Raw genomic sequence first — 25360 nt, 5'->3', positions numbered from 1 at the left:
CACACGCACGCGCGGTGCGCGCGCATACACGGTAAACCTTATCGATAAACATATATATGTATAAGTAGCTATGGAAAATACGTGAATGTAGAAGAAGCTATATATATAAATATATACGTATAAAAAATGGAAATATTAAACACTATTAAGTATATATATATATAAAAATGTATATATAAATATTAATATATATATATATATATATGTAGTATATGTATACAAATTGTAAAAATATGTAAAAACGTACGTTGAGAAATATATATATATATATATACACATATACATACATATACATATACGTATAAAAGATTGTAAAAAATTGGCGAAACAAATACGAGGGCGGTCGGGGGCGGGGTGGAGGGGGTTAGCGGCACGAGTATTTAACAAGAGTAAAAGCGATCAAGGTGAGTATGTATAATACATACATACATATATGTATATATATATATATAAATATCTATAAATATGTAAAAAGACATAGATAGAAAGAGAAGAAATATATAGAAATATTAAAAAACAAGGATCTCGTTGAACTTGGAAGGGAATAAGGGAGCAGATGAATAACGGGAGGCGACCGAGGGCCGATAATTTTCTGAGGGGTGACGGTATCCATATTTGGGGGGGCCAGGAAGATATTACGTGATATCGAAGAGAAAAAGAGAGATAGATATAATATCGGTAATATATCTATAATAATATGGAGTGAGAAAGAGTAAAAAACCGCGGTTGTAATTCTGTTTTGATTGTCGATGGGACGGGGGGGAGGGGCGGGGCAACGTACCCGGTCGTGCTGCAAGCGCGTTGAGGACGTCTCTTGTAAAACTCCACTTCGTCCACCGTCCATACGGCGCCTTTCACGTTTTCGACTCGCATGAAACATTTGTGGAGAGACAGGTTGTGTCGCACTGCGTTCTATACAAAATAATACACAGACTAAATAAGCAACGCAAAAAACGAACGAAGCCAACTCAATCGCGAGGCCGGCTGTCGATCGGGGCACGGTTCGATGGCGTGTTTTACAGGCGGTGTCGTCCCCGACATCGGATACACGACGTACGTGATGATGATGATGATGATGATGAACCGATACGCACACGTCGATGCGACGCGGGCGGGCGGGCGGGTGGATGATCCGTTTGTCTCGAGGAGCCGTCGAATTATGGACGAGGCACGGTTCACAGGGGATGAAACGTAACCGATTCGATTTCTCCGATTCGTTTCTCTTTTCTATTCACGGAGGGACGAACAAAATCCCCGTCTATCGTGTGTATTGTGGAGGAATCGTGTAATTGTTGGAAAGCTAGAGCCGCCCACTTTATAGGCGCGCTTCAACCGTGAGAGCGATCGCCCTCGAGAACGATCGACGAAAATTGTTTTCTTTTTTTCTTTTTACTTTCCGCGGTTTACGCGCGAACGAGTCTTCGTGGTGGCGACTGTCTCTGAAAACTACTCGACGAGTCGGTCGAAGGGAACGAGAAAGCTGAAAGAACCGACACGCAACCGATGAAGAATCAATTAGTACGACGCGTGAGAGCAGCAAAGGATACCCGGCGATGGTCGCGCAATGACAAGGCCGTAAGAGGACATAACGAACCAAAACGATTAATCGAAAGATACACGGTATGTGGCATTCCTTTATCGTTAATGCACAGCTAGTCATCTAAGTCTAGGGGCAACGACAACAATCACACATGCCGCAGGGCCGTACAAAATTCCAAAAGAAGGAGAAGAAAATAAAACAGAAACGAGGAAAATTTCGATGAGCTCGCTGGACGATGGCCGCCGGTTTCCGTTCGTCGATCGGAAACGTTGCTAGCTGGCATCCAAGATCTCTGGTCCCTCTCCCGGTTCGGTCGGCCGTTGAACCTGCTTTTTGCTTTGAAAATTTTCTTAGATACACATAACCATGCGAGGCGAAGCGTCATGACAAACGTCGATTACTTCCACGCTCACTCGCACACACGCAGAACACACGCGCGCGCGCGCACTCTTGCCAACAAACAAGCGGATCGTAGAGGATCGCATTACGACTCGATCATGGCCGATCGTTACTCGACTTCGAGCGCAAATTGATAAACGACCGCGACTGGAAATCGTTCGTCGCGGAGTCTCGTACGAGCTTCGTTTCGACGAAACGAGGAGAGATCGTCCGGTGAAAGAACATTTCCAAACTACGAGAGCTCCCGGATGTTAACCGACAAGGTGGTCGCGAGACGTACGAACGTTTCGAGACGGAGCCAGGGCTCGAAACGTGGAGAGATTCGTTACGAGATGGCAACAATTATCAACGAAATGAAATCGATCGGTCGTTCGAGACCGTCCACGGGGGTTTCCCCGTTATATTCGATCACCCCACCGCTCTGTATCTTTTCGTATGGTCGTGCAAATCCGCAGGCACGCGCTCCTGACCTCTCAAACAAAGGAGCAAGCTGGCATGGCGTAAAAGTAGCAGCGGTGCCTGGTACGATTCGCAGTGGGGGAACTGCTCTTGAACGACCGATTCGTTTCGCTTACACGGTGTCTCGCTTCGGAATCTTTCACGAAATAGTAACGAGATTTATCGAAAGGATCGAAACTCGACCGCCATTCCACCGTTCAAACTTCGACGACACTTGCACGTTTCGAGCCCGATCCCGTGTAAAAATCGTTCGTTCGAACCGTCGACCTCCCCTCCCGGAAGTAAACGATGTAACACGGTTTGTTCAACGTGAGACCAGAATGGACGTCATCACGATGGATAGTCCACGAATGAATCGTAATGCGGCGTAATAGTCCACACGTTACCGAGGCTCCCCCGTTTAATCGGGAAAGCAACACAATTATCGTTACCAGCTCGTCTGCTAGGCGGCATCACTTAGCCTGTTAATTCAAATTAATACGTAAGATTATCTGAGATTCTTGAAAGCTCATCCTTTCTAGTTAAACGCATTCAGCTTAATCTGCTCGTAAATGCAAATTGCACGACCAGTCGTTTCGTCTTTGTGACTCGCAATCAAACGTTGCATAACTCGAGCCACGCTGAGTTCATCCATTTAGAGGAGAATTATTTCCAGGCTTCCTAGACGCACGGTAACGCGACGAATTTTTGGTCCGGCGATGCCCGCGGACACTTTGCGGGACCGTGGTTCGCGTGATCTTCTCGTCTGATAAATCATTCACGCTTTGCCGGTTACTTTTGGATATAATATTCCCGCGACGAGTAAATTATTCGTCGAACGGGCGACGAATCTTCGATTCGTCTGAAAAGGTGTTCGCCGCTCGAGGAGGAATCTAACGGCAAAATTCTCGCCGCGCGATCGCAAAGCTTCGCCGGCGAACTTTTAACGAAGGCTGTCGTCGCGTACTCGCGGTACTAATCTCCATCCTGGCGACGCTGAAAACGCTTATGTATTACTGAAGTCAAGAGATATACCTTCCACGTTGCCGCGTTGCGCCGGAAGTAGCAGAACGTGTTCTGGAACCAATTGTAGATCTCGTTCAGGGTGAGCTGCTTCTCCGGTGACTCGATGATCGACTGCGAAACAGAAAACGGAAAACGAAGATGCAACCGACTCGTTTACTTTCTTTCTTTTTTTTTTGTTTCTTTCTCCCTCTCGTTTCACTTTTCTCGATTCGATCGACGGGGGAGGATTAACCTCGCCCGTGCCACCGCGTTGAAATTAAATTGATCGAGAGGGATCGTTATTATTGGACGATTCATTTGCGTTTGAATTATTCAGAACGCAGAAGGAACGGCTACGTATCGAATGAATCACTCACCTGTCGAATCAATGATGCATACGTGAACGGCGGTCTGACATCGGCGTTCTTGTAAAATTCCCTATTTCGTTGAATTTCTGAAATACCAACAAGCCACGTTTGTCTCGTTTCCCAGATATGCGGCGAGGTTAGGCTCGCGATACTCTTACTCTGTCAAGGGGTAAGTTTATCGGTACCATCTCTTTGTGCGTGAGGATGTCTGATCGGTGGGTTCACGACAAACAAGCAAACATTCTAGAGGCGTGACACGAATTAAGCCCCACTCGAGGAGATGGATGATTGGCGATGCAAAGAATTCCGTCGAAAGAAATATATAAATATATGTATATATAGTACGTACGTAAGATAGGAACGGAGAAGAGAAAATTATCGGAGCGTAAGCGCGAGAATTGAACGGATTCGAACGATCAGGATCGAGTGAGAAATTGTATCGCGACGAGCGTAAAATTCGCGGTAAAAGTGAAGAGGGAACGCGAGTTTTTGGTCGCATGCTCGGTAAAAAAAAAAAGTGGAGACGGATTGAAAATGATGCGAGTCCTTAAAACTATTATGGATCGAGGGGGTAAGCAAAAAGCGATCGGGGACGTCGGAACGAGGCAGATACTCGATTCGAGCACGAGACTCGTTCGACCCTCGTTACATTGCGATCGCGAACGACGACAGAAGCATCCGAAAGATCCGGTTAACTTTACGAGGAAGACGGGAAGGGCTCGGTGAGAAAGGTAGAGTTCTCCAGCATGCAAGGGTGCACCCTTTAAGAAAATCCTTAAAGCCACCAAAGGAGCGTGGAAAGAAGGTTGACAGTACCTTGTTGGACGTCAAGGCCAGCACGCTCCAGCATGTAGGGCAGCCCTACACGGTGGGGAGGGCGGGCAGCACAAGAAATAAGGAAACAACAGAAGCATCGGTAAGAAAGAGGTTCGAACAAACATACGTTTAAAATTCATTATTTCTCGTTTTTTTCGTTTTCTTTTTTTTCTTTCTTTTTTTTTTTCTTTTTACTCGTTCTTTTCTTTTTCGTTAATTTCGTTGCACCTTTCGATCTCTACCTATTTAGCCGTTCTACGCCGCCAACAAGGTGTCGAACACTGTAGCTCACGTGACATTGTCGCTATCGTGAATATAAATTCTGTGCGTGTGGTAGAGTTTACGATAGGAAAAGGCACGAGATCAAGAGAGGACCGTAAAGAGCATTTGCTACAGGATTTTCTTTTTGTCGGGGCGCGTCTTACGAGGACGAGAGCCGGGAAATGCCGTTTTCGATTCTCTTGAGCGATACACAGTCGCGGATCCGTGCATAAATTCACCTCGTTCTATCGGTGAAATTATGTTAACGTCGCCGGAGTTGAATTTTGCTTATATCGCAGCAGCGCTGTTCGGAGAAGGCACAAAATCGAACGAAACGATCGTTTGGAGAGGAACACGGCATTTCACGGATCGCGCGTCTCCCCGACTGAATTTTGGTTTAATCGTTACCTTCGTTAATATCTATTCCAGATCTATCGACGGCTACTCTGCGCCTTACAGTGCCCTCGTCATACAGTCCTACGAATAGTATTCAATTCCTGAATTCACAATTGTCTCTCGTTTCAATTTTCTCGAGACGATATTAATCCATATATCCAAACAGTGTTCATTCTCGTACACGTTCGTGACTCGTGCATCGGGTGAAAATCGTTACGCGGCACGAGAACCAAGAAAATACCGAGCGAAGCGTTTTTCTTTTTTTTTTTTTTTGATAAACCGGATCGGCCTCTAGCGCTTCTCATTACGTCGCGTGTAATTTCTCCGAACCGTCTCGTATTTTCGTGTGTAAATTTTCTCTATTCTCGTAACGACAAACTATACCCTGCACCAATTTCTAGAATCACCCTGCGTGCGTACACCGTCGTTCGTAAGTCACGGGACGCTCACTCGTACATTTTTTGAAAATGATTGAAATACAAATCGTCTTACCGTACAATTTTTACGTACGTGCGCCAAGAAAGTTTCCGAAACGTATAAAATCGGAAAGACCGAAACATCGTTATCTTCCAGCGTCGAAAAGAAGATTCGAATATTTCGGTAAAATCAACGATACGCGATACGATTTCACTTTCCGTCGATTCCACTGTTTCGTTCCGTAATCACGAAACGTCCGATGATCCACGAACGAGTACGCGTTCAAGATCGTTGTTGGAAGAAAGCGCGATTTCGAACCGGTCACCGTGGTGCAGGTTAAAACGGAACTACCGTACTTTCGCGGTGGAATTTCAACGAGATCGGAAAACGATCGTTCGGGATCGTGGTGTTATTTCGTTCCCGATATTCCTGATCGATCCTCGAACGAACTGTGGTCAGAAATATATGGAAGACGGTAATTTCATCGATGGAAACCCAAGCACGGAAAGGCTTACCTCCTGTTATTGAGATCGTGGACTTGTCGCTGATACGCCGCCTGATGGGCCCTGCCATGTTGGGCATGGTAGGCATGGTGGGAATGCTGCCCGGCATGTTCGGCAGTGGAGGCATACCGGAGATGTTCGACATGTTGGGAATGGGCGGCATGGGCGCGCCGCTGGCCGAAGGCGGCAGCTGTCCGCCCCCCGGCGACCTCACCGCCGACACCAGCGCGGACATCGAGACGGACACTTGGGAGACGCCGAAGTTCGGGGGTGGCTGGCTCATCAGGGCGTTCGGGAGACTCAATTTTGGTATACTCGAGCCCGTCTGCAAGAAGCAATGCGGTGTTCGGAGAAACACCTTCGCCATTATTTGCACGATTACGGAATCTTGGACTTTCTTTCTTGGCAAGCTTCAACGGTCAGCTCGTCGAACGTGTCTTTTTCGCGGCGCGATACTTTGGCGAATTTTCCGCGCGGGAAGCAATCTTTGTCGCGGATAGACGGTACCCGAGCATTTCCAAATCTTCGTTTTGGAGTTCGGTGGTTTACGTTGGACAATGGTCTTTCGATAGCACGAGAGCGATAATTGTACGGAAAAAGTGACGTTCGAGCGGAATAGTCCGAACTGTGTCACGTTTTCGTAGCTTATTTTAAATATAGACCAAACGAACGATGAAAAAGCAAGTACATTTTTGCGATAAGCGCGTGAAGGGCCTTCAATGATCTATTTTTCAGCTCGTCAAATGTGTCTTTGCGCGAAACTTTTACGAATTTTCTGCACGAGAAGCAATCGTTACCCCGGATAGATGATATCGAGCATTTCGAAATCTTTATTTTGAAGTTCGGTGGTTTACGTTGGTCAATGATCTTTCGATAGCAAGAGAGCGATAATTGCATGGAAAGAGTGAGCGGAATAGTCCGGACTGTGTCACGTTTTCGTAGCTTATTTTAAATATAAACCAAACGAACAATGAAAAGACAAATAAATTTTCGCGACAAGCGCGCAAATGTTCTCCAACGATGCGTATACTTTATTGCGATAAACGCGGAGTAAAAGTAACTCGAAAACGACCAAAATGAACAATATTTTCCGGGACACTATTACTTCGCCAAGAAACGAGGTAAGCTAGATTCTTGGTAAAGAAACGAATCGAAAGTGTACGATAAAAATTATTTATCCGCGTCTCCGTTTTCGAGGAGAGACGTAATCGAGTTCGAGAATTACCGTGGCAGGAGCTTATCGCTGAGAGAAAGACGGATCGTTTTCGATTTTAACCTTTTCGAGGTCCCGCGATTGAGAAAAAATTGCTCGTCCGGGTCAACTTTCCCGCGGTAACATCGTTCTCTCTAGGATACGATTGATTTCAAGGTCTCGAAACACGCAACCACGTTCCGAGCCATTTTTGTCGCGCGAGATCATCGCTCTACACGATGGTATCGTTTATATCGAGTACCGCGATACGTTCAACGAACGATTCTAAACCGACCCCGATGTACATTCGCGGTGGTGGTGAAGTTTTTATTAATGAGCGTAATAAGTTACGTTTAAATATTCATACGGTCCACATCGAATATTTCAACGGAACGGTCTCAATATCGGAGATGATCCGACCTTCGCGGCCAGGAGAGCCCTCCCTTTCGCGTTAAAATAATTAAGTCGGCCAGGGAGGACGACCACCGTCGCGCGGAGGGCTAATGCGATATTGGTATTCTCCGACTGCCGGACTTGTTAGAGGTTTTAATTAAGGCGATATAAAATCAACGAGGACCCGATGAATTATTAATGAAAACTTTATGTATAAATTAGCGAGTCTACTCGGCGGCGCGTTAAAACTGAAACTGGCGTTGTTGTTAGCCACGGGGAAACTCGTAAAATTCCATCCCCCCCACCCTCAACGCCTCGTGGAAATCCGGCTTTACGACTTCTCGGCTGTGCTCGTACCAGAAGAGTTTACACCGCGACACGATCGTTAGGATCGTTTTTCCGGGATCTGGCAACCCGTCGCGAATCCATTCGACGAGAGACCGCGCGAGTATCCGTTGTACGATTATTGCCACCGTATATATATATTATAGCGAGTATGCATCTCGCGGTACGACACGCGACATACTGTCTCTGGCGAGTAACTTCCGATCGAGCAACTTCCGACGGCCACTTTAACGCACATGGGGTTTCCGTTGACGCTATTTCGGACGACATCGTGCGGTGTCTGGTTGAACGATCGTTGCGTTTCGCGTATTTTACATCGAGAAAGTTTCGTTCGAAAGGGCGATCATTTTCGTTCAGAAATTGGCATTTGACGAAAAGTCACGATCGCAAGATGCTTCGAACGGTCAGATAAAGATTGTGTTTTTCTTCTCTCGACGTCCGTTCTTTTATTTTAGACTCCGAAGAATTAACTTCGAGCACGTTACCAACCCTTATCGTATGTCCGACGTTGCAAATGTTGCAACGATACTCGATACGGAAATATACAGGGTGTCCCGATCGTCACCGGTCGATTTGAATTTCGCGTTATTCTCTAAACGTCGAATCGATTAACCTGAAATTCGACACGTGTTATCTAGACGGATGGGAAATTAATCGTGGAGAAGTACACCGTGAAAGAACGCGTGCGGATCATTCAGGCGTATTACGAAATATCGCGATTTTTAACGCTAACGATTCGGGAAAATAGTGAATCGACCGGTGTTGATTGGGACACCCTCTATATACCGGTCAAAAGTTTGGATACACCAACTGCATTTGTATTCCGCACTTAAATCTAAACTGCAGGGTTGAATATTTTACCATATCTTAATCTTTGCACATTGTTTGCTCGATTTTACTATCGCCAGGAGGAAGATTCGTAGCTACTGCCGAAAAAATGAACGGTTTTGATGTTTCGATAAATATCGCTAATAGCACACTTGTTTATCTGTTCGGAAAAACTGCAGAAATTAGTTTCAAGAACGCTCGAATTACGTAAAATATCAATCTAGAAGAAAAAGTAATTATTTTAACGATCGGAACGTTTAGTAATCTACAAAATTTCCATACAAGATATTTCAACTATTATAACTTACTTCTATAATTTGTTGTGTCTATCTACGTCAACAAAGTGTAACGAAACATTCGTGTTACATTCTTAACAAAAATGAAAAAATATTTCACCTATCGATACACGTACTCAAACTTTTAACCGGTAGAGAATATATATTTACAATATTCATATTACATCCTTAATAAAAGTTAGAAAGTATTTCACATATCAATACATATGAATGCAATACGAATGTTATATTACTCTTAGTTTACACACGTAGACACAAAAAATTATACAAATAAATTATTTCACATGTAAATACATATATCCAAACTTTTAGCCGGTATTTCAACATTTTCAACGCGTTGATACTTTTTCCCAAATATTTAAGCTTCGGTTACTTCGGTTACTTTATAAAAGTGAATACATCGCTCGGTCCGACACGGTAACAAAATCGCGCGAAGGATAATGAATAATAATTACCGAACTCGGAGATAAATTACGAACACGATCTCGTGACCTTGAGTTACCTTTCAACTCGGTATCCCGATCGTGTCTATTGAGTAATTCGAGCACCAGAGATTCCCCAGTGAGAGACGAGTTCGATGAGAAGAACGAACAAGAAAAAAAAAAAAAAGAAAAAAAAACGTACGCTCGCGAGCGATCGACGAATACGGTCGTGTTCCGGAAACCGTCAACGAGCGTCTCGCGGCGGAAGTAGCGGTCATCGAACGAATAGAAAAGGTAGTCAGTAACGAAGACTCACCGACGACTCTAACGACTTTGGTGGTTCCGGGGAGGCTATTTGTCTCGGCGCGTGTAGATGGTGCATCATGGCGGCTAGCCGGGCCCGTTCCCTCTGCAACTGAACCTCCAGCTGTGAGACCACCGCCATCTGAACTCTGGTATTCGCCGTCGATTTCTCGTCCAGCGTGTGCTCCGTGTTCAAGTGACTGGAATATTCGTTTCAATGTCTCCTCTGTTCTCACGAACGTTTATTCGACGATTGTACACCCGAATATACATATATATATATATATATACATATATACTATAATAATGATACTCTTGAAAAACACTAACGAAGTTACTTTCCAAACGATCTCGGTACGTTTATGAAAATCAGCGCGATATCACAGTATCTGGTTCGTCTCCCGGTACGCAATCTGTTTCGTCTCCGAGACTCGCCCCAACGAGAACACCGAAAAGAATCGAGGCAACCCGACACGGTCCCCGATAGGCAGGGGTGCCAACCAACAAGATTCCGTATTTAAGAATTTCCGTAATCCTTCTTCGTCGCCGTCGGGACGGACCTGCTCGTTGTATCGCCAAGGGTGAAAGAGGGTGAAGAAAGCACGGAGGGAAGGTTGGTTAAGACCAAGAATGCGGGAATGTCTACGGGACCGAACGACAGGGGGGTACACGGGGAAAGGGATTAGGAGAGGCATAACGATGCGGTCGAATGTCGTGAATATTAATGAGACAAAGGTAATTAGCGTTTTTCTTTTTTCCGTTCCTTTTTTAAGTAACGGCTTGTTTGAGGGAGTTTGCGGCGACGAGCCGCGTGATTACTAGGGACTGCCGACCAACCGGTAGGGAGGGTTACGGGGTAGGTGGAACGAAACCGATGGTGAAGGTGCCGGATGTCAATGAGATACGCTGACTCCGGCGATTTTTCTACACTTCTTTCTCCAGCCCCTCGCCCCGCGAATGCCTTTCTAACTCATTCCACGGAACGAAATTGCCGACTTTATTCCTTCGGTTTCCCCTCGCACCCGCTGTTCAAAGTATCCCACCCGACGCCACGGATTTACCTACATTCCGTCGGTACATCCGAGATTCCGAGCGGAGGAGTTGCGACCGCGCCGGGGATGTTCGGTTAAAATTGAACCGTGATATTTTCGCGCTGCCGCCGAACGGCTACGAAGAATACTCGCGAACGATGGTTTTACGGTAACGCTGCTCGTCGAGATTACAGATTACACCGCGATAAGGGATTCTCATCGCGGAACGATCTTTCTCGAAAATTCTCGAGTATCCGATACCGTGTAAATATCGACTCGTTCGGAAAGTCATTTTGGGGTTTTTTTTTCGGTGGAAACGAAACATGATTTTTTTTAGAGCGTGTAAACACTTATACACGCGTAAACATTTGTAATGTGAAACACGATCTTGAAAACACTATCCGTGAAACACGATTTTTTTAGAGTACGTTATAGAGTATACATTATAGAGTTTTTACGAGTATGTTAAATTATTAAAGTATATTGTATGTACATTGTATTTTTTTACATTTATAGACGTATAAACATTTATACGCTCTAGAAAAATCTCGTTTCAAAAAAACGAAATGACTTTTACGAAGGACCCAAAATTTAGGCGAAGTAAAAAGTTCTGAGCGTTTGTCTTTCTCTCTTTATTTCGACGATGAAATTAACAAAATTAGAATTTTCGGATTTGGATGAAATGTGCGCGGTTTTGTTCGATAACTTTTGTCCATTTTGAAAGCGATTTTATAATTCCGCGATTGACAGAAGGCCTCGCTTCTGATTGGTAAAATACTTGACTAGCTCGTTTTCACAAGCCTCTCTTGAGGCCAGTTTTTTACCACGAAGAAAATTTTGCAAATCCTTGAGAAGGTGATAATCGCTCGGTGCCAGGTGGGTTCGATATAACCTTCCATCCAAGCTCTCGTAGCTTCTGGCATGGTGTTAAAGATGTCTGCGACCTGGCGTTATCTTCATAGAACACAACACCTTTCTTATTGTTCAATTCTGAACGCTTCTCGTCGATCGTCTGCTTGGATTTGGTCAGTTGTTGACAGTATAGGTCCGAATTGAACGATTGGCCCGATGGGAGCAGCTCATAGTGGAGGATTCCCTTCCAATCCCACCAAACACACAGTAAAACCTTCTTGGTCGTTAATCCATACTTAGCGATCGTTTGGGCCGGCTCATTGCGCTTTGACCACGATCTTTTTCGCCTGTTGTTCTCGTATGTCACCCATTTCTCATCCCCACTTACCATTCGCTTCAAAAATGCATCGATTTCGTTACGTTTCGGCAAAGAATCGCAGGCATCGATTCCCTTGAAAAGGTTCTTTTGCGTCAATTCGTGCGGTACCCATACATCGAGCTTCTTCTCGAGACTAGCTTTATGCAAATGGTTCCAAACTGTTTTCTGGCTAATCTTCAGTTCCTGGACAATAGAACAAGTGCTCGCGTGCCGGTCTGACTCGACCATTTCCATGATTTTATCAAAATTTTCGACCATTGGCCTACCAGAGTGTGTCTCCTCTTCGACGTCCGTATTACCAGAACGGAAGCATTGGAATCACCGCTTTGCTGTTGCATTCGATACTGTATTCAGTCCATAAACAGCGCAAATTTTTTTAACTCCACTTTTTTCCCTTGGTCGTAGCGATACTTAACAATGTATCGAATTTACTCTTTTTTTACCTCCATCTTGGAACGCTCTAACGCACAACTGGATCCACTAAACACAAAACTGTCAGAGAACTTTCTTTTAAAGTGTTACGTTGCCTTTAAGTCGCGGTATAGAACGACGTGACGCAACGTATACATCGTAAGATATGGCTCATTAAAGTCATCTACGAAAAACGCTCGAAACTTTTTACATCGTCTATTATTCTAGTAAGGTATTGTATAATATCTTATTTTCGAGGATTTTCGAGGTTGCACACGATTGGAGACGGTTCCAAGTTTCGTTTAGCTGTAACTCCGAACACCGAGTAAAAGAAAATTGACTCACGTGAGGAATGCTTGATAATCTTCGCAAATGGCTTCACAGGTGGGCCACTTGCAGACTCCGCGACCGTAGAGGATGTGAATCGTGTCGTTCGAGGAAATGTCCAATGGTTGCTCGTCCAGGGGTGTGATACCACCGTTCATCTCCGACCGTCGAATCGACACTGTCGAATTCAGAAGTCCTGCGATAGTCCGGAAACGAACGTCGTATTTGCAAGGTAGGGTGTAAATAAAAGTAAAACGGGCCAAAAAAAAAAAGAAAAAGAAAAGAAAACAAAAGAAAATGGAAATATAAAGAAAAGAACAGGGGGAGGGAACTCTACCGATGGAAATTTCTCTTCTCATTACCGTTCACTCCAGACCCGGATTTTGGAACGATGGAGTTCTGGTGGGATTCCGGGATGTCCGGTGTCTCTGACTTCCATATCGGTAGACCCTCGCTCGGTTGCAGACCTGTTCGGTATTTTATTATATATTTAAATTCCTTCCGCTCGTGAACGAGATTGTAACACTATAAAGCGAGTGTATACGTACAATTTCTTGCAATTAATACACTAGGTTATTTTTCGACCATTGCGTTAACGCGGTGTGAATAGATTCGTTTGTTTATACTTTTGCTGTGTGTCGTCCATTCGTGAATCGAAATACAAAAGTCGACGAGGAGGGATTAATTCGAGATGGAAAGAAAGCGATGGAAATTAAGCGACAAATTTTTGAATTTGAAATACTCGAAACGCGATCTAAAGAGTCTCTTTGTCAAGGATCGTAGATGATCGTTTAAATTTGAAATCAGTAAGGTAACATCGTCTTAAATTTCTTCTATATTCTCGTTACTAATAGAAGAAACTAATCATTCTTCGTTGTTATCAACTGATAACTTTGATTGCATTTATCGAGTTATTTAATGGATAGTATACAAGTATTCGATTAATCAGTAACGTAACGTTTGTTTATACTTTTGCCGCGTGTCGTCCATTCGTGAATCGAAATACAATAGTCGACGAGGAGGAATTAATTCGAGATGGAAAGAAAGCGATGGAAATTAAGCGACGAGGTGAAAGAGAGGAAACGCGGGACGAAGATGGTGAGTAAGAGGATGGGCGAGTTTGTTTCGCGCGTGAATTTTTGAATTCGAAATACTCGAGGCGCGAGTGTCTGCCGCTTTTCCAGTCGGTCCTATTATTCCACTCTTTGCTCCGCTCTCCGTGCACGCGCGTCAGAAAGAAAAACATCGTCGGAACGAGATCCGACGCAACCGAAACACTTCTACGTGGAAAGTTTTGCCCAGGGTGAAGTGGAAAATGAGAAAGAGGAGGGGTGGATTGCCCGCGGAGAAAGGGGCTGGGGCACGTGAACGGAACGTCGGTTAGGGGGTGCCAGCTTGTTGTTTAAATCGGGGGGTTCCCTCCAACGTCGACTTATCTTGGGAATTACGCGCGCGCACGCTTGTTCTTCGTGTGCGTGTAATTCGTAAACGAAATCGTTGCGAATAAAAATTTCGCGTGTAACTTTACGTTTCCTTTCTAATTATGCTTAATTTTTTTACAACGACGCTTGAACTTCATCGCGAGAGTTTCATCGTTAACCCGTCGTTTTCGATTCGATCGAAAACCGTATGATTTCCAATCGTCACTTTTAAACGAAATACAAAAGTTGGAACGTTTAACTCGATCGACGTCTGTACTCCGTGTTTTTGGAAACGAGCTCAACCGTATCCGTATTATCACGATTTCTCGTACGATCGCTGAAATCGAAACGCGCTCGGCCGTGTAACGCAACTTTCATTTTCTCCGTGTGATAAATAAAAGTTCTACTGTGTTACGTTAGATACTTATCGAATGAAACATTCAGAGACTTTGTAACCGTGCCCGTCGGATACGCGTCGATCGACTTTTTCTCTTGTTCGCTTTTATCGCATTTGTGACGCGTTTCTGGAACGTTAACTCTTGAAACGTAACCTTGCGATGTAAAGTAAAATATACGTATGTTGTATACGTTGTAAATATTTTATACGATGAATCTAATAACAGAGAACGCGGTGTACACCGACAGCTAGTACTGGAGAAACAAAACGTTACTATCTGCGAAAGAAATTACCTGAAGAAGGATTGTGACCCTGAAGTCCTAGACCGTACTGAATGAGATACTGGCTCTGCATAAACTGCAGTTGCTGCGTCAAGCGTTGCTGTTGCAGCGCCAGTTGCTGGACAGGAGCGGAGGGCTTCTTCTTGTCGGCCGTTTGCAACAGATGCGTCTGCTGAATAATGTTCAGCTGCAACTGTTCCTGCACTTGCTGTATCGCCTGTTCCACCTTCTTCCTGCCTAGCTCCGTCAACTGGTGTTGGTGCTAAATCGGTCGTGTATCAATGAATCGATAGCAGATCAAAAATACGAAACGTAATAAATAAATAAATAAATAACGAAACTGTTCGATCGAATGGCCGACGGCCATTCGTCCGTAAGACGAACGTTTCTTGGCCCCTGTCGAGCAAATTGGTAACATCGGGGGAAAAGAAAGAAAGTACCGGAGGGAGAGAGAGTTGCATCTTGGCGCTGGTGAATAAATCACAGACACGGATAATTCGCTGGAGGGGCGGGAAGAAGACAGAGGGCAGTTGATGGGTACCCCGAAGACAAACAACGAGACACAACGGCTGATGGCGACGCTTAATTGCTTACCTCATCCTCGCGGAACTCTCTCGCCCTCCTCGCGATCCGGCCGTCTTCCCCAGCCTCGAGGATATTTTAAAACAAACTCCGGTATAGACGCCCTCTTTATCATATTGCGCTATGAGCAAGAACTGCGCGAGAAATGAGCCGGAACCGGTACTAATGAGAAACTCGCGCGAGTTTGTCTTGCCGGACAACGCGGAGTATCGTTCCTCACCGCAGAGGGACTCGAGGACAATGCGTTCCGCGGCGATGGAAGAACGTTAGATTCTCGGTAATTGAGATCGTCTTTCGCACGAGCTCGCGACAATCTCCTCGAGTGGACTGTTCAAATTTACCGAGCAAAGGAGACCCGGTCAGGCCATGCCGCTAAATAAATATTTGATGCCTCTATCGAAGCTATCGAGCCTGTATGCGAACCGACAATACGTATTTGCGTGAAAATGTCCTTTGTGCTGTTTACGGGCAACGTGCGAGGAAAATCGTACACGCGCGGAGAACTCGAAGCTCTAACGCGAATAATCGGTGTCTTCGTGGTTCGATGCGAACATTCGAGACGATTTCGAAAGGATCGCGAAACGAGGGATCATTCTCGCGCGATATCGTTCTCGAGCTCGTACGAGAGCTATCTCTTTACCGGGATCTATAGTCCATCCGAAGAGACGAGATACCAATGTTTATATTAACGAATCCACGATAGGTTAAACGATCTGTGGCTAGCGGTATATTTTCTTGGGATGCAGAAACTTTGATCTTTTTTCACTAAATGGAACAAACGGTTTGAAAGAACTTTTGGAATTCACGCTACACGTCTTCCTTCGTGTTCGATCAATTCGAACCGTTCGATTTCTCTTAAGTTGAACCTTTTCAAACAAACCGAACGTTACTCGGTCAATGGTGGTGCTCAGTGTAGTTTAAACAGTGATTCAAAATAAACTTTTAGTAACGAAAAATTATTTTATCCAACTTGCTGTTATTTCGCTATTATCTTATATTTCTTTAAGAAGCGATTGTTCGAAAACATAGTTTCTTTGTTATGTGCACCGTTGATTGTACAAGTAGCGTTCATAGTAGGAACACAAGGATTCCTGGACACGTATAATTGATATCGCTTCGAAGAAGTTTCTGGTAATTGTAAGTCGAATAATTTAAGTTACAAAAAAGTAGCAACAAAGTCTGGAAAAAATGTTGTACGCAATCATTACGACCGAGTATTGCAAAGTCGGTTCTGATCCGATCACGCGATCATCGTGTATCTCGTATTCGGTATCTCAGCTCGTTGGACGAACTATTGGGTTGTTCGGAAAATCATTTCGTTTTCCAAAATGGAGAATGTATTATATAATTTAATAAAATATTTATACACTCTAAAAAAATCATGTTTCATTTTCACTAAGAAAAACGAAATTACTTTCCGAACAACCCGATATAATAAGTTGCTCAATGTAGTACTGAACAACCCGGTAGTAGCGCAACCCTCATTGCACAGCATCGAAATTCTCAGTTCACAGGAGGAGCACAAGGATCCTTGAACATTTGTAATCGATATCCCGGGAAGTTTCTCGTAACGATCGTCGTGTAAACGATTTCGCTGTTCTGTCATTGGAACACGTTGGATACGAAGAATTTTGAAACAGTTTTACCGGGTAGAGCGCGAACAGAACGCAGAGGGTAGAAAAAAGTATCCCCTAGTTCCTGTTATCGTAGAAGAGATGTTCCAGTGTTTGCACAGTTGCGCCAAAAGATGAGAAAGGGAAGTAGAAGAATGTACCCCGACAAACAGACGCTTTTTATAATTAAAATTATCAATGGTCAACGAAGGGTGATAAAAGGGCGGTCTGTTTACCAGGCGGAGTATCTGAAAGATGTTTAACTATGTCAAGATGCAATGCTTACTCGATAAAAAGAACAAACTTCGCTAATGTACTTTGAAGGACCGGGCACAATAAACGCGGAAGAACGAAACCCGAGATTCCTCCTCCGTCGCCGTAACTTTCACAATGAGATTCGAGAGAATGGAATACTTACGTCCTTTGGAGATGAAAAGTAGCCGAATCGGTCTTGGTTCGACGCATGCTCCGTGGAGTCCTGCAACAATAGAAGGAAATCAAAGTCATTCGACGTACTCGGCGACGCGTCTTCGAAAATTTCACTCCATCCCCTCCCGACGATTGTACTTTCGTTGCAGATCGTCCGAGAGATAAATAGTCGCGTATACACACGGATGGCTAGAAGCAGAACTCGATTATTTTTATTTACTTTATCGATTTCACGGGTTTTTATTTCTGCAACTGTTTGACGTCACTTTCCATTTTCGTGCGCGCAACCTTCCAACTTGTTTCTTTACAGACATTGGGACAAGATTAACGATCGGAAATAGCACGAGTTTCGAAACGTTGCAGCTCGTCGATTTCGTTCGTACGATTACCGTGCCCCGATAGCGAACGAACAAGCTAACGAGAACCGAACGATCTCGTGAACATTCGCGTGAAATCGACGAAACGTTAGAAAAATTGATAGAAACGCTTCGATGGTGTACCTGATGATGTTGCTTTTGTTGTTGTTGCAGGTAGAGCGTGTGCTGCATGAAGGACTGCAATTGCGTGGGGCTGAGTATGTGTTGCTGCAGTAGCTGTTGCATCTGATGCATGCCACTCGCCGGGCTGAGCATCATCTGCAAAGGATTCTGAGAGGGTGGTGCCCCTGGTGGCCCTCCAGGAGGAGGACCCTGCGAAGGATTCGGCGGTGAACCCCTCTGCGGGGCCTGTGGGCTCTGATGGGGACTGGGTTGGGGGCCAGGTGCCCCGGAGCTGGCCTGTTGCGATTGCTGCGCGACGATAGGCTGCTTTTGCTGGGTCATGGGTGCTGTTGTCACTGCGTGCCCAGCGGGACTGAGCTTCCCATTGCTCTGGTACTCGATCGTGAGGTCTTGCTGTTGCTGCTGTTGCAGTTGTTGCTGTTGGTCGACAGCACCGCCACCGATCTCGTTGCTCCTGCTGTTCTCGCGGCTACGGACCGACAGTCGATCGCGCTCTCGATTCTCGCGCTCCCTCGACGAGGGAACACTGTCGCGTGGTTGCTGTTGCTGCTGCTTCAGGGCTGCAAACAGCGAAGTAGCCTGCAATACGAAAATGAAGATCGAGAGCTCGATCAAAGTCGGTTGCGAGTTGTCTCGTGTTCGTGTGGCTACAGATTTCTTTCGCTTGCGTTAAATAAACATCTTTTCGAAACGGATTCGCGTACTGACGCGAACCACTCGATCGTTGATCTTTCGTTCGCGGACCGAGGGTCCCGTGAGTCGCATAGGCGTGTTTAGGTTTGTCGTTCGACGTTACGGAGCAAGCGCGAAATTGTTATCGGGCGAGAAACGTTGGCGAGAGAATTGTACTCGAGCGATATAGGGAGAAGGGCAATCGAACACGGGGATCTGATACCGAAGAAAGAAGTTGCAACAGCTGTCGAAAATACTGGAAAAGAATTGTTAAAAATAAACATAACCCCGTCCACAGTAGTCGAACGTTCCGGATATTGTCGTATTCGTACAGGGAATAATAATAAACTCAACAATGAATGCACTTATTGTTTGCTATTCGTATGCAATGATCAAGCTACAATTCGAAAGGAAATTGTATGTAATAACTGTGAAGGAAATGAATAAACGAATATTTCTTCGTAATTTACCTACTGTTCCAAGTAATTGACTAAACGTTACGATAAAAGAGAAGAAGCTGTGTCCAAATATTTTGAAACAACGTGTCACTTTCGGGTCACATTTGACACTGTATCCACCGATATTTGTTTCTACGATAAATACGTGTTCGTAATTTACCTTCTATTCCAAATAATTGACTAAACGTTATAATAAAATGGAAAAAACAGTGTCTAAATATTTAAAAGAAACGTCACTTTCGGGTCACATTCGACCCTGTATCCGCCGTGCAGGTGCGAGTACCACGACGTCCGGTGTTAGTATTTCGGGGCGGAGAAAGAATCGTTTCTCCTCTCCGAAGCTATCGTTCGAAATCGGTTCGTTTCTTATATCGTGCGGTTCGTATCGCACGGTGGAAGGTAATAATTTGGATAATTTACTTTCGCCTGGAGTCGTCTCGGGACAACTTGCCTCGTAACAAAAATTCACCGTAAAGGGTTAGCGCGACGGTGCGCGGCAAAATCGATTCGAACTAAAACTTCGCCACCACTTAGCGAGAGATAAAGGAGTTTCTGTTTTGGCGACACCGGCGCCGCTTGTACAAAGTCAAAACGCGAGATAACAAGGGGTGGACCGCTAGAAGGAGAAGCGCGATGTTTCAAGGGAAGACGCAGCCAGCGCGAGAACGAAAAGAGGGAAGAAGAAGCCCCGGGCGGAATATTCATGATATAAATGCCGTGTAATGTGCGCGCGTTAAACTTCCAGCGTATTTTGAGCAATATTGATCTTATCTAATGGTATTCGAGCCCGAGACACCGGCGTATCCTCCGTCATCGTTGGCTGGCTGAAACTCGCTACTACGACAACCGTGGAAAACTCGATGTTGTCTGAATGACGTCGACTCCGAGTCTCCTCCTTCGTTGTTTACGCAGCGGGATTTGTTTTATTAAGTTCTATCGTCGAGTAGATTGCGGAGTGTAAAGGCGGAACCGAGTAACCCGTTCTTCCGCTCTCTTCGAGATCCTGCAGATGGAACGAGTTTCCGAAACTATCGAAAACATCCTGTACTTTACCCTCGGGATCGAAACAGCGATTCGGATTCGCGGTATTAACACGTATCGAAATGTCCGCGTCGTCCTCGGATTCGTCTCTCTCCGTTCGAGATTCAACCCCTTCGGATTGTTTCATTCTCCTAACGGAGCACCGAGTATCTTTTCGTTCGATCGGGACCTTGTACAATGATCGCGAACAAGTTTTTTTGGAACTATCTTGATTTTAACGAACGAATCTCGGTGACCAAAGTTTCGAAGTATCTCTCGACTTTTTTAACATACCTATCGTCAAATTTCGTTGTCGGTTGAATAATCTTTTGTTATCTTTTTTTCTTTAATTTACGCGCTATGTTTATTCTTCTTTGCAAATTAATGGGTTTAGTGGCATAAATAATCTGTACCTCTCGACCTTTTCAATGTATCTTTCGGTAAATTTTGTTGTCGGTTGAACAATCTTTTGTTATCTTTTTTCTTCAATTTACGCGCAATGTTCGTTTTTCTTTGCAAATTAATGTGTTTATTGCCATAAATAATCTGTATCCCTCGACTTTCCTAATGTATCTTTCGTTAAACGATCTTTTGTAATCTTCTTTCTTTAATTCGTGTACTATATTTATTTTCCTTTGTAAATCGATCGATTTATTGCCCGTAGATAAATAAATAAATAAATAATTCGTTGGAAACGAACGCAAACGCAACGGGAAAATCAGAATCGAACGCACGGTGTCGAAGTGTATTTATTTTGACCGAAAATCGATCGCAGTGCATGTTAGAGATGTATAATTCAGGAATTTCGGGCGAGCTTCGCGAGGAACCGCGCGAATCGCAATCTACGAATTTTAACGAAACTTCGTAGATGGATAGAGAATTAATAAAGATCGTTGTCGAATAAAGAACGCGGTAAATACATACAATAACGGTAAAAACAATTGAAATGAAAACGTTTCGTGCAGTGTGAACGTCCATTACAATAAACACTACAAATTGACGTTCACGATGTACTTTACGAACGTCGTACTCGATTTATAATCACGCGAAACGTTTAAAAAATTTATTAATTTTTCAAAACTATAACTCGAACGTAATATTTTGTATTTGTCGTGTACATTCACGGTGCTGCATCTTTGTTATCAATGTCACCAAGATATCGTTTCGTTCGAAAGAATAGATTCACATTTCTCACGCGCCCAGTGAATAATTACTATTTTTATCGTTAAATACCGTGGAACGCGTACGAAATATTTTGTTGGTCCGCGATCATCTACGATGCTTTGTTAACTCTCGCAGGACGAACTTGGGTCACTCGAGACCTAAGTTTTGCAACAATTAAAATTTCTACCGATTTTGGCGGTACATAACTTTACAATAACTTACAAATTTGTTACAATGAATTTATATTTTCTCTCTACGATAGACCTGTTCCTAAAATGCAAGAAAAGAAATTACACTCCCGAATCCGTTTATGCAAATCTTAAGAAACTGTTCCACTCTCTCAATGAACCGTTTATGAACAATTTGTTCGGATGACCAAATAACAATATTATTTTCTAAATACGCTGGTTCTTTCTCTATAATAAAGCTATTATTTTCCAATAACTTGTAAATTTCTTACGATAAACCTATATTTTCTCTCTACGATAGACCTGTTCCTAAAATGTAAGAAAAAAAATTACACACTAGAATCCGTTTATGCAAATCTTAAGAATTTGTCACACTCTCTTCGTGTACCGTTTATAGAGAATTTCTTCAGGTGTCCAAATAGCAATATTATTTTCTAAATATTCTGGTTTATCCTTTCTCTATAACAAACCTATTATTTTCCAATAACTTGTAAATTTCTTACGATAAATCAATATTTTCTCTCTACGATGGACCTATTCGTAAAATGCGAATAAAAAAATGGCTCTTTCGAATCCGTTTACGCGTGATTTTCTCACGGGTGAGAAATAATCCAGGTTCGACCTCGACGGGGTTAAAATCGAAACGTTACACTTCGCGCGGGTTTTCTTTGTCAGCGTCGCCTGAACGTCCAACGACACGAGGTTCTTCCTCCGCATGATCGTGTTTGCTGAAACGTCGGTCGCGGGTCTCCGGCTTGTTTGTAAATTGCCCGAGACCTGTTTTCGATTCCGCGAAACGGCCGTCGACTGTAGTCGGAGCTGTTTAGAATGCCCGTTTCGAAACGGCGTTTCCGCGGTGACAATTCCAACGAAACGAACGGGACGCGCGGCGAATCTTCAAAAAGAAAAGGAAACAAAAAAGAAAGAAAGAAAGAAAGAAAGAAAGAAGAAGAAACGACAGAGAGAGAGAGAAAAGGAACAAAAAAAAAAAGAAGAAGAAAAGAAAAAAACGCAAAAGATCCGCGTCCCGCGAATCGAAGGTCGGCACCGTGTCCTGTACCTACACGCGCGCGTATTCGTCGAACCGCGAGACCGAGCGAACTTCGTCAGAGATAAATTTAAAACGCGCTCCTCCCTTCGCCGCGGTCGTCTCCTCTTCCGTCGCGCGCGCGGAAACTCCGGCCGGCGCGATTGTTCCTACCGAGCGTGAAAACCGTGTGTCTCTCTGCGAATACGAGGGCCGCGAGTCTTATGCTAATTTTATTTGTGTACGATTACGTATGTTTATAACATGCAAAGAAAGTGCCCCAGAGGCGAGCGTTATCGGTGTTTAGTCAGGAGCGGAGCGTGGCGTTTCGTCTCCAAAATTCGAAGCGTTACCGGGGCGAAAGGAAAACGCCTCGTGGAAAAACAGACGAAAGCGACGCGCGGTGTTTTCGAAGCTCGCGTCCGCTGCTACACGGAAAATATCGTCCGTCCCCGATTTCCCCGCGAGAACATTTTGCGAGCCGCGAGTACCGGCTGGGCGTATCGTCGCCTCCTTTTTCCTACTCTCTCTCCTTTTTTCCGAAGAAAGTTCCCCCACCCCGAGGATCCGGAACGCCTTGGAATAATACAATAAGAAACGTCACCGAAGTCACCGACCCAAGCGACGGTGGCCATTTACTCAGCGAAATTAATGGAAAGCAACGATCGGAGGTTTTAATCCACTTTAGCCAGACGCACCGGTACACCGGCCCCGGCTAGATCGCGATCCTTTAATTCGCTAATTAATACCGGGGTCCTCCCGCTCGTCACCCCGGTGTCTCGTTTCTTCCTAACCGACGAAGAAACGAAGAATCTTGAACGTCCAAAGCCGCCGTGTCACCCGAAAGGGGTGGAAAATCGCGAAACCTCGAGGGTGGGTTCAGTTCACGGACGAGGGTGGGGGAGAGATAGGGGCGCCAGGGAGAGGGTATAACCGACGATGAAGCTCGACGTGTGTACACGAACGGGGCAAAGGAAAAAAATATAAGGGTACGGAAGAATGAAAGTATAAGAGCCGACGGTGAAGGGCCATCGACTACAGATAAGAGGGACTCCTAAGACTCTTTTAAGAAAAGGTTAAATAAAGGTCGGGGAGCCGCGCTTGTTGTTGGCTGTTCAGATTCCTTCGACCCCTTTCCCCCCCACCCCCGTTTCCCGTAACGCCACTTATTTGAATCCCGAAGGCTCCTTCGAGTTCAGCCCCCGTCGTCGTGTTCGTCGTCGTCGTCGTCGTCGTCGTCGCATCGGGCCTTCATATCTTTTATATATTAGAATTTTCACCAACCTTCCTCCACCCCCTCGCGAGACCACCACCCCCTCTGGCTCTGTTTACTGTTTGGATTTATTCCAACTCCCCTGACCTCTCCCCAGACGTCTCTCGACAGGCCTGCACCTCTTCGTTCCGAAACTACTGTATATGAGTTCCACTCCTCGGTTTTCGTCTTTATACTTTCGAGTTCCTTGCTCGAGGAAGACCCGGGTCCTCCCGAGGATCCTCTCGCTTCGTTCTACGCTTCATCGGGGCGTTTCGCGGCCGACGGACCGATCCGTGGCCAACTTAGGGTTGTCCCGGAACTACCCGATCCCACGTGTAGACGACTGTAGTTGGTTGAAAAGAACGACCAAGGGAGAAACCAGCGACCTTGTAGAGCTCAAGTTCGAAGGTTCACCACGCTACGTTGGTGTTTGTTTGTTAGTTATCAATAGTGAACGCTCTCGGTGAATTTGTACACATGGAAAGAATTTGTTCGTTTGAAAGGCCTCGCTCCAACCGATATCAAAGTGGAGATTAGATTCTGCTCTGGAGGAATTTGCTTCTTCTTTTACAATAGTAAAATATTGGCTGGTAGAGTTTAAACAAGAGAATGACGAGCTGTCAAGACGAATATTGCACTGGTCGTACAAATGAGGTGACTAGGCCTAAAATGATGACAAAATTCACAGAATGATATTGCATGACTGTCGAATGAAAGTGTGCGAGTTTGCAATTGTAAAATATTGGTTGACAGAGTTTAATAAAGGGAATGACGAGCTGTCAAGTCAAATATTACAGTGATCCTAGTGATCAAATATTGATGAGGCCTAGGCTCATGACTAGGCCTAAAATGATGACAAAATCCATAAAATGGTACTGCATCAGAAATACGCGAAGACTGTGAAAAATCGTTTAACCCTTTCGCTATGGTGGACCTCGTCATGGGGTCCCTCGCGTAAAACGGAGCACCGTGCCGAATGTGAATGTATTTCAATATATGTTTCTGAATTCTACTGTACGAAATAATTCTGTCATTTTCCGATTGCTACTCATTACGCCGTTTTCTTCTATTATTTAGATTTTTATTCCTTCCAATCATTTTCTGGACACGAATCGAATCTTTAAAAATATATTTCCAATTGGAGAATAATAAAACAAGTTAGACAAATAATATCAATTATACCTTTTTGTCGCTGTACGTCCGATATATTATTTACATAAATTTAATACAATTATACCACAATTCACTATATTTGTATAAATTTACCGTAATTTTATCACGTGTACGTTTCGTCCTTATTCTTCGACACATCCTATCTCACGATCGATCGAGTATAATTATAAATTTGACTTCCAGAAGCCAATGACAAAACAATGTCGAAAAAAAACAAACACTTGCAATTGTTTGCGAACAGAGACAAACGAAACGATA

The 25360-nt window shown here is 44.4% G+C and overlaps 1 protein-coding gene and 1 pseudogene across 18 annotated transcripts in view; both read right to left on the bottom strand.

Moving 5' to 3' along the window:
• The window catches only part of Foxp (forkhead box transcription factor P), a 337294-nt gene that overhangs the window by 7196 nt on the left and 304738 nt on the right, over positions 1-25360 (bottom strand). For 6 of the 18 annotated variants that reach the window (XM_076313224.1, XM_076313236.1, XM_076313235.1 and 3 more), the window contains 11 exons: positions 18146-18724; positions 17635-17694; positions 15034-15283; positions 13285-13389; positions 12941-13118; positions 9936-10122; positions 6156-6501; positions 5236-5304; positions 4567-4611; positions 3760-3836; positions 3413-3514 (listed from right to left, as the gene is read on the bottom strand). In XM_076313224.1, the coding sequence (XP_076169339.1) occupies positions 3413-3514; positions 3760-3836; positions 4567-4611; positions 5236-5304; positions 6156-6501; positions 9936-10122; positions 12941-13118; positions 13285-13389; positions 15034-15283; positions 17635-17694; positions 18146-18724 (1998 nt within the window). Of the gene's footprint in view, positions 1-781; positions 913-3412; positions 3515-3759; positions 3837-4566; positions 4612-5235; positions 5305-6155; positions 6502-9935; positions 10123-12940; positions 13119-13284; positions 13390-15033; positions 15284-17634; positions 17695-18145; positions 18725-25360 lie in introns of all 18 variants that reach the window. The other 12 variants (XM_076313225.1, XM_076313227.1, XM_076313234.1 and 9 more) reach the window with 10 other exon arrangements.
• Positions 12033-12543, bottom strand: LOC143147697 (histone-lysine N-methyltransferase SETMAR-like; annotated as a pseudogene).

Source organism: Ptiloglossa arizonensis, chromosome 5 (genome assembly GCF_051014685.1).
Source record: "Ptiloglossa arizonensis isolate GNS036 chromosome 5, iyPtiAriz1_principal, whole genome shotgun sequence".
Taxonomy (NCBI): domain Eukaryota; kingdom Metazoa; phylum Arthropoda; class Insecta; order Hymenoptera; family Colletidae; genus Ptiloglossa; species Ptiloglossa arizonensis.
This window is presented reverse-complemented; position numbering and strand designations above follow the sequence as displayed.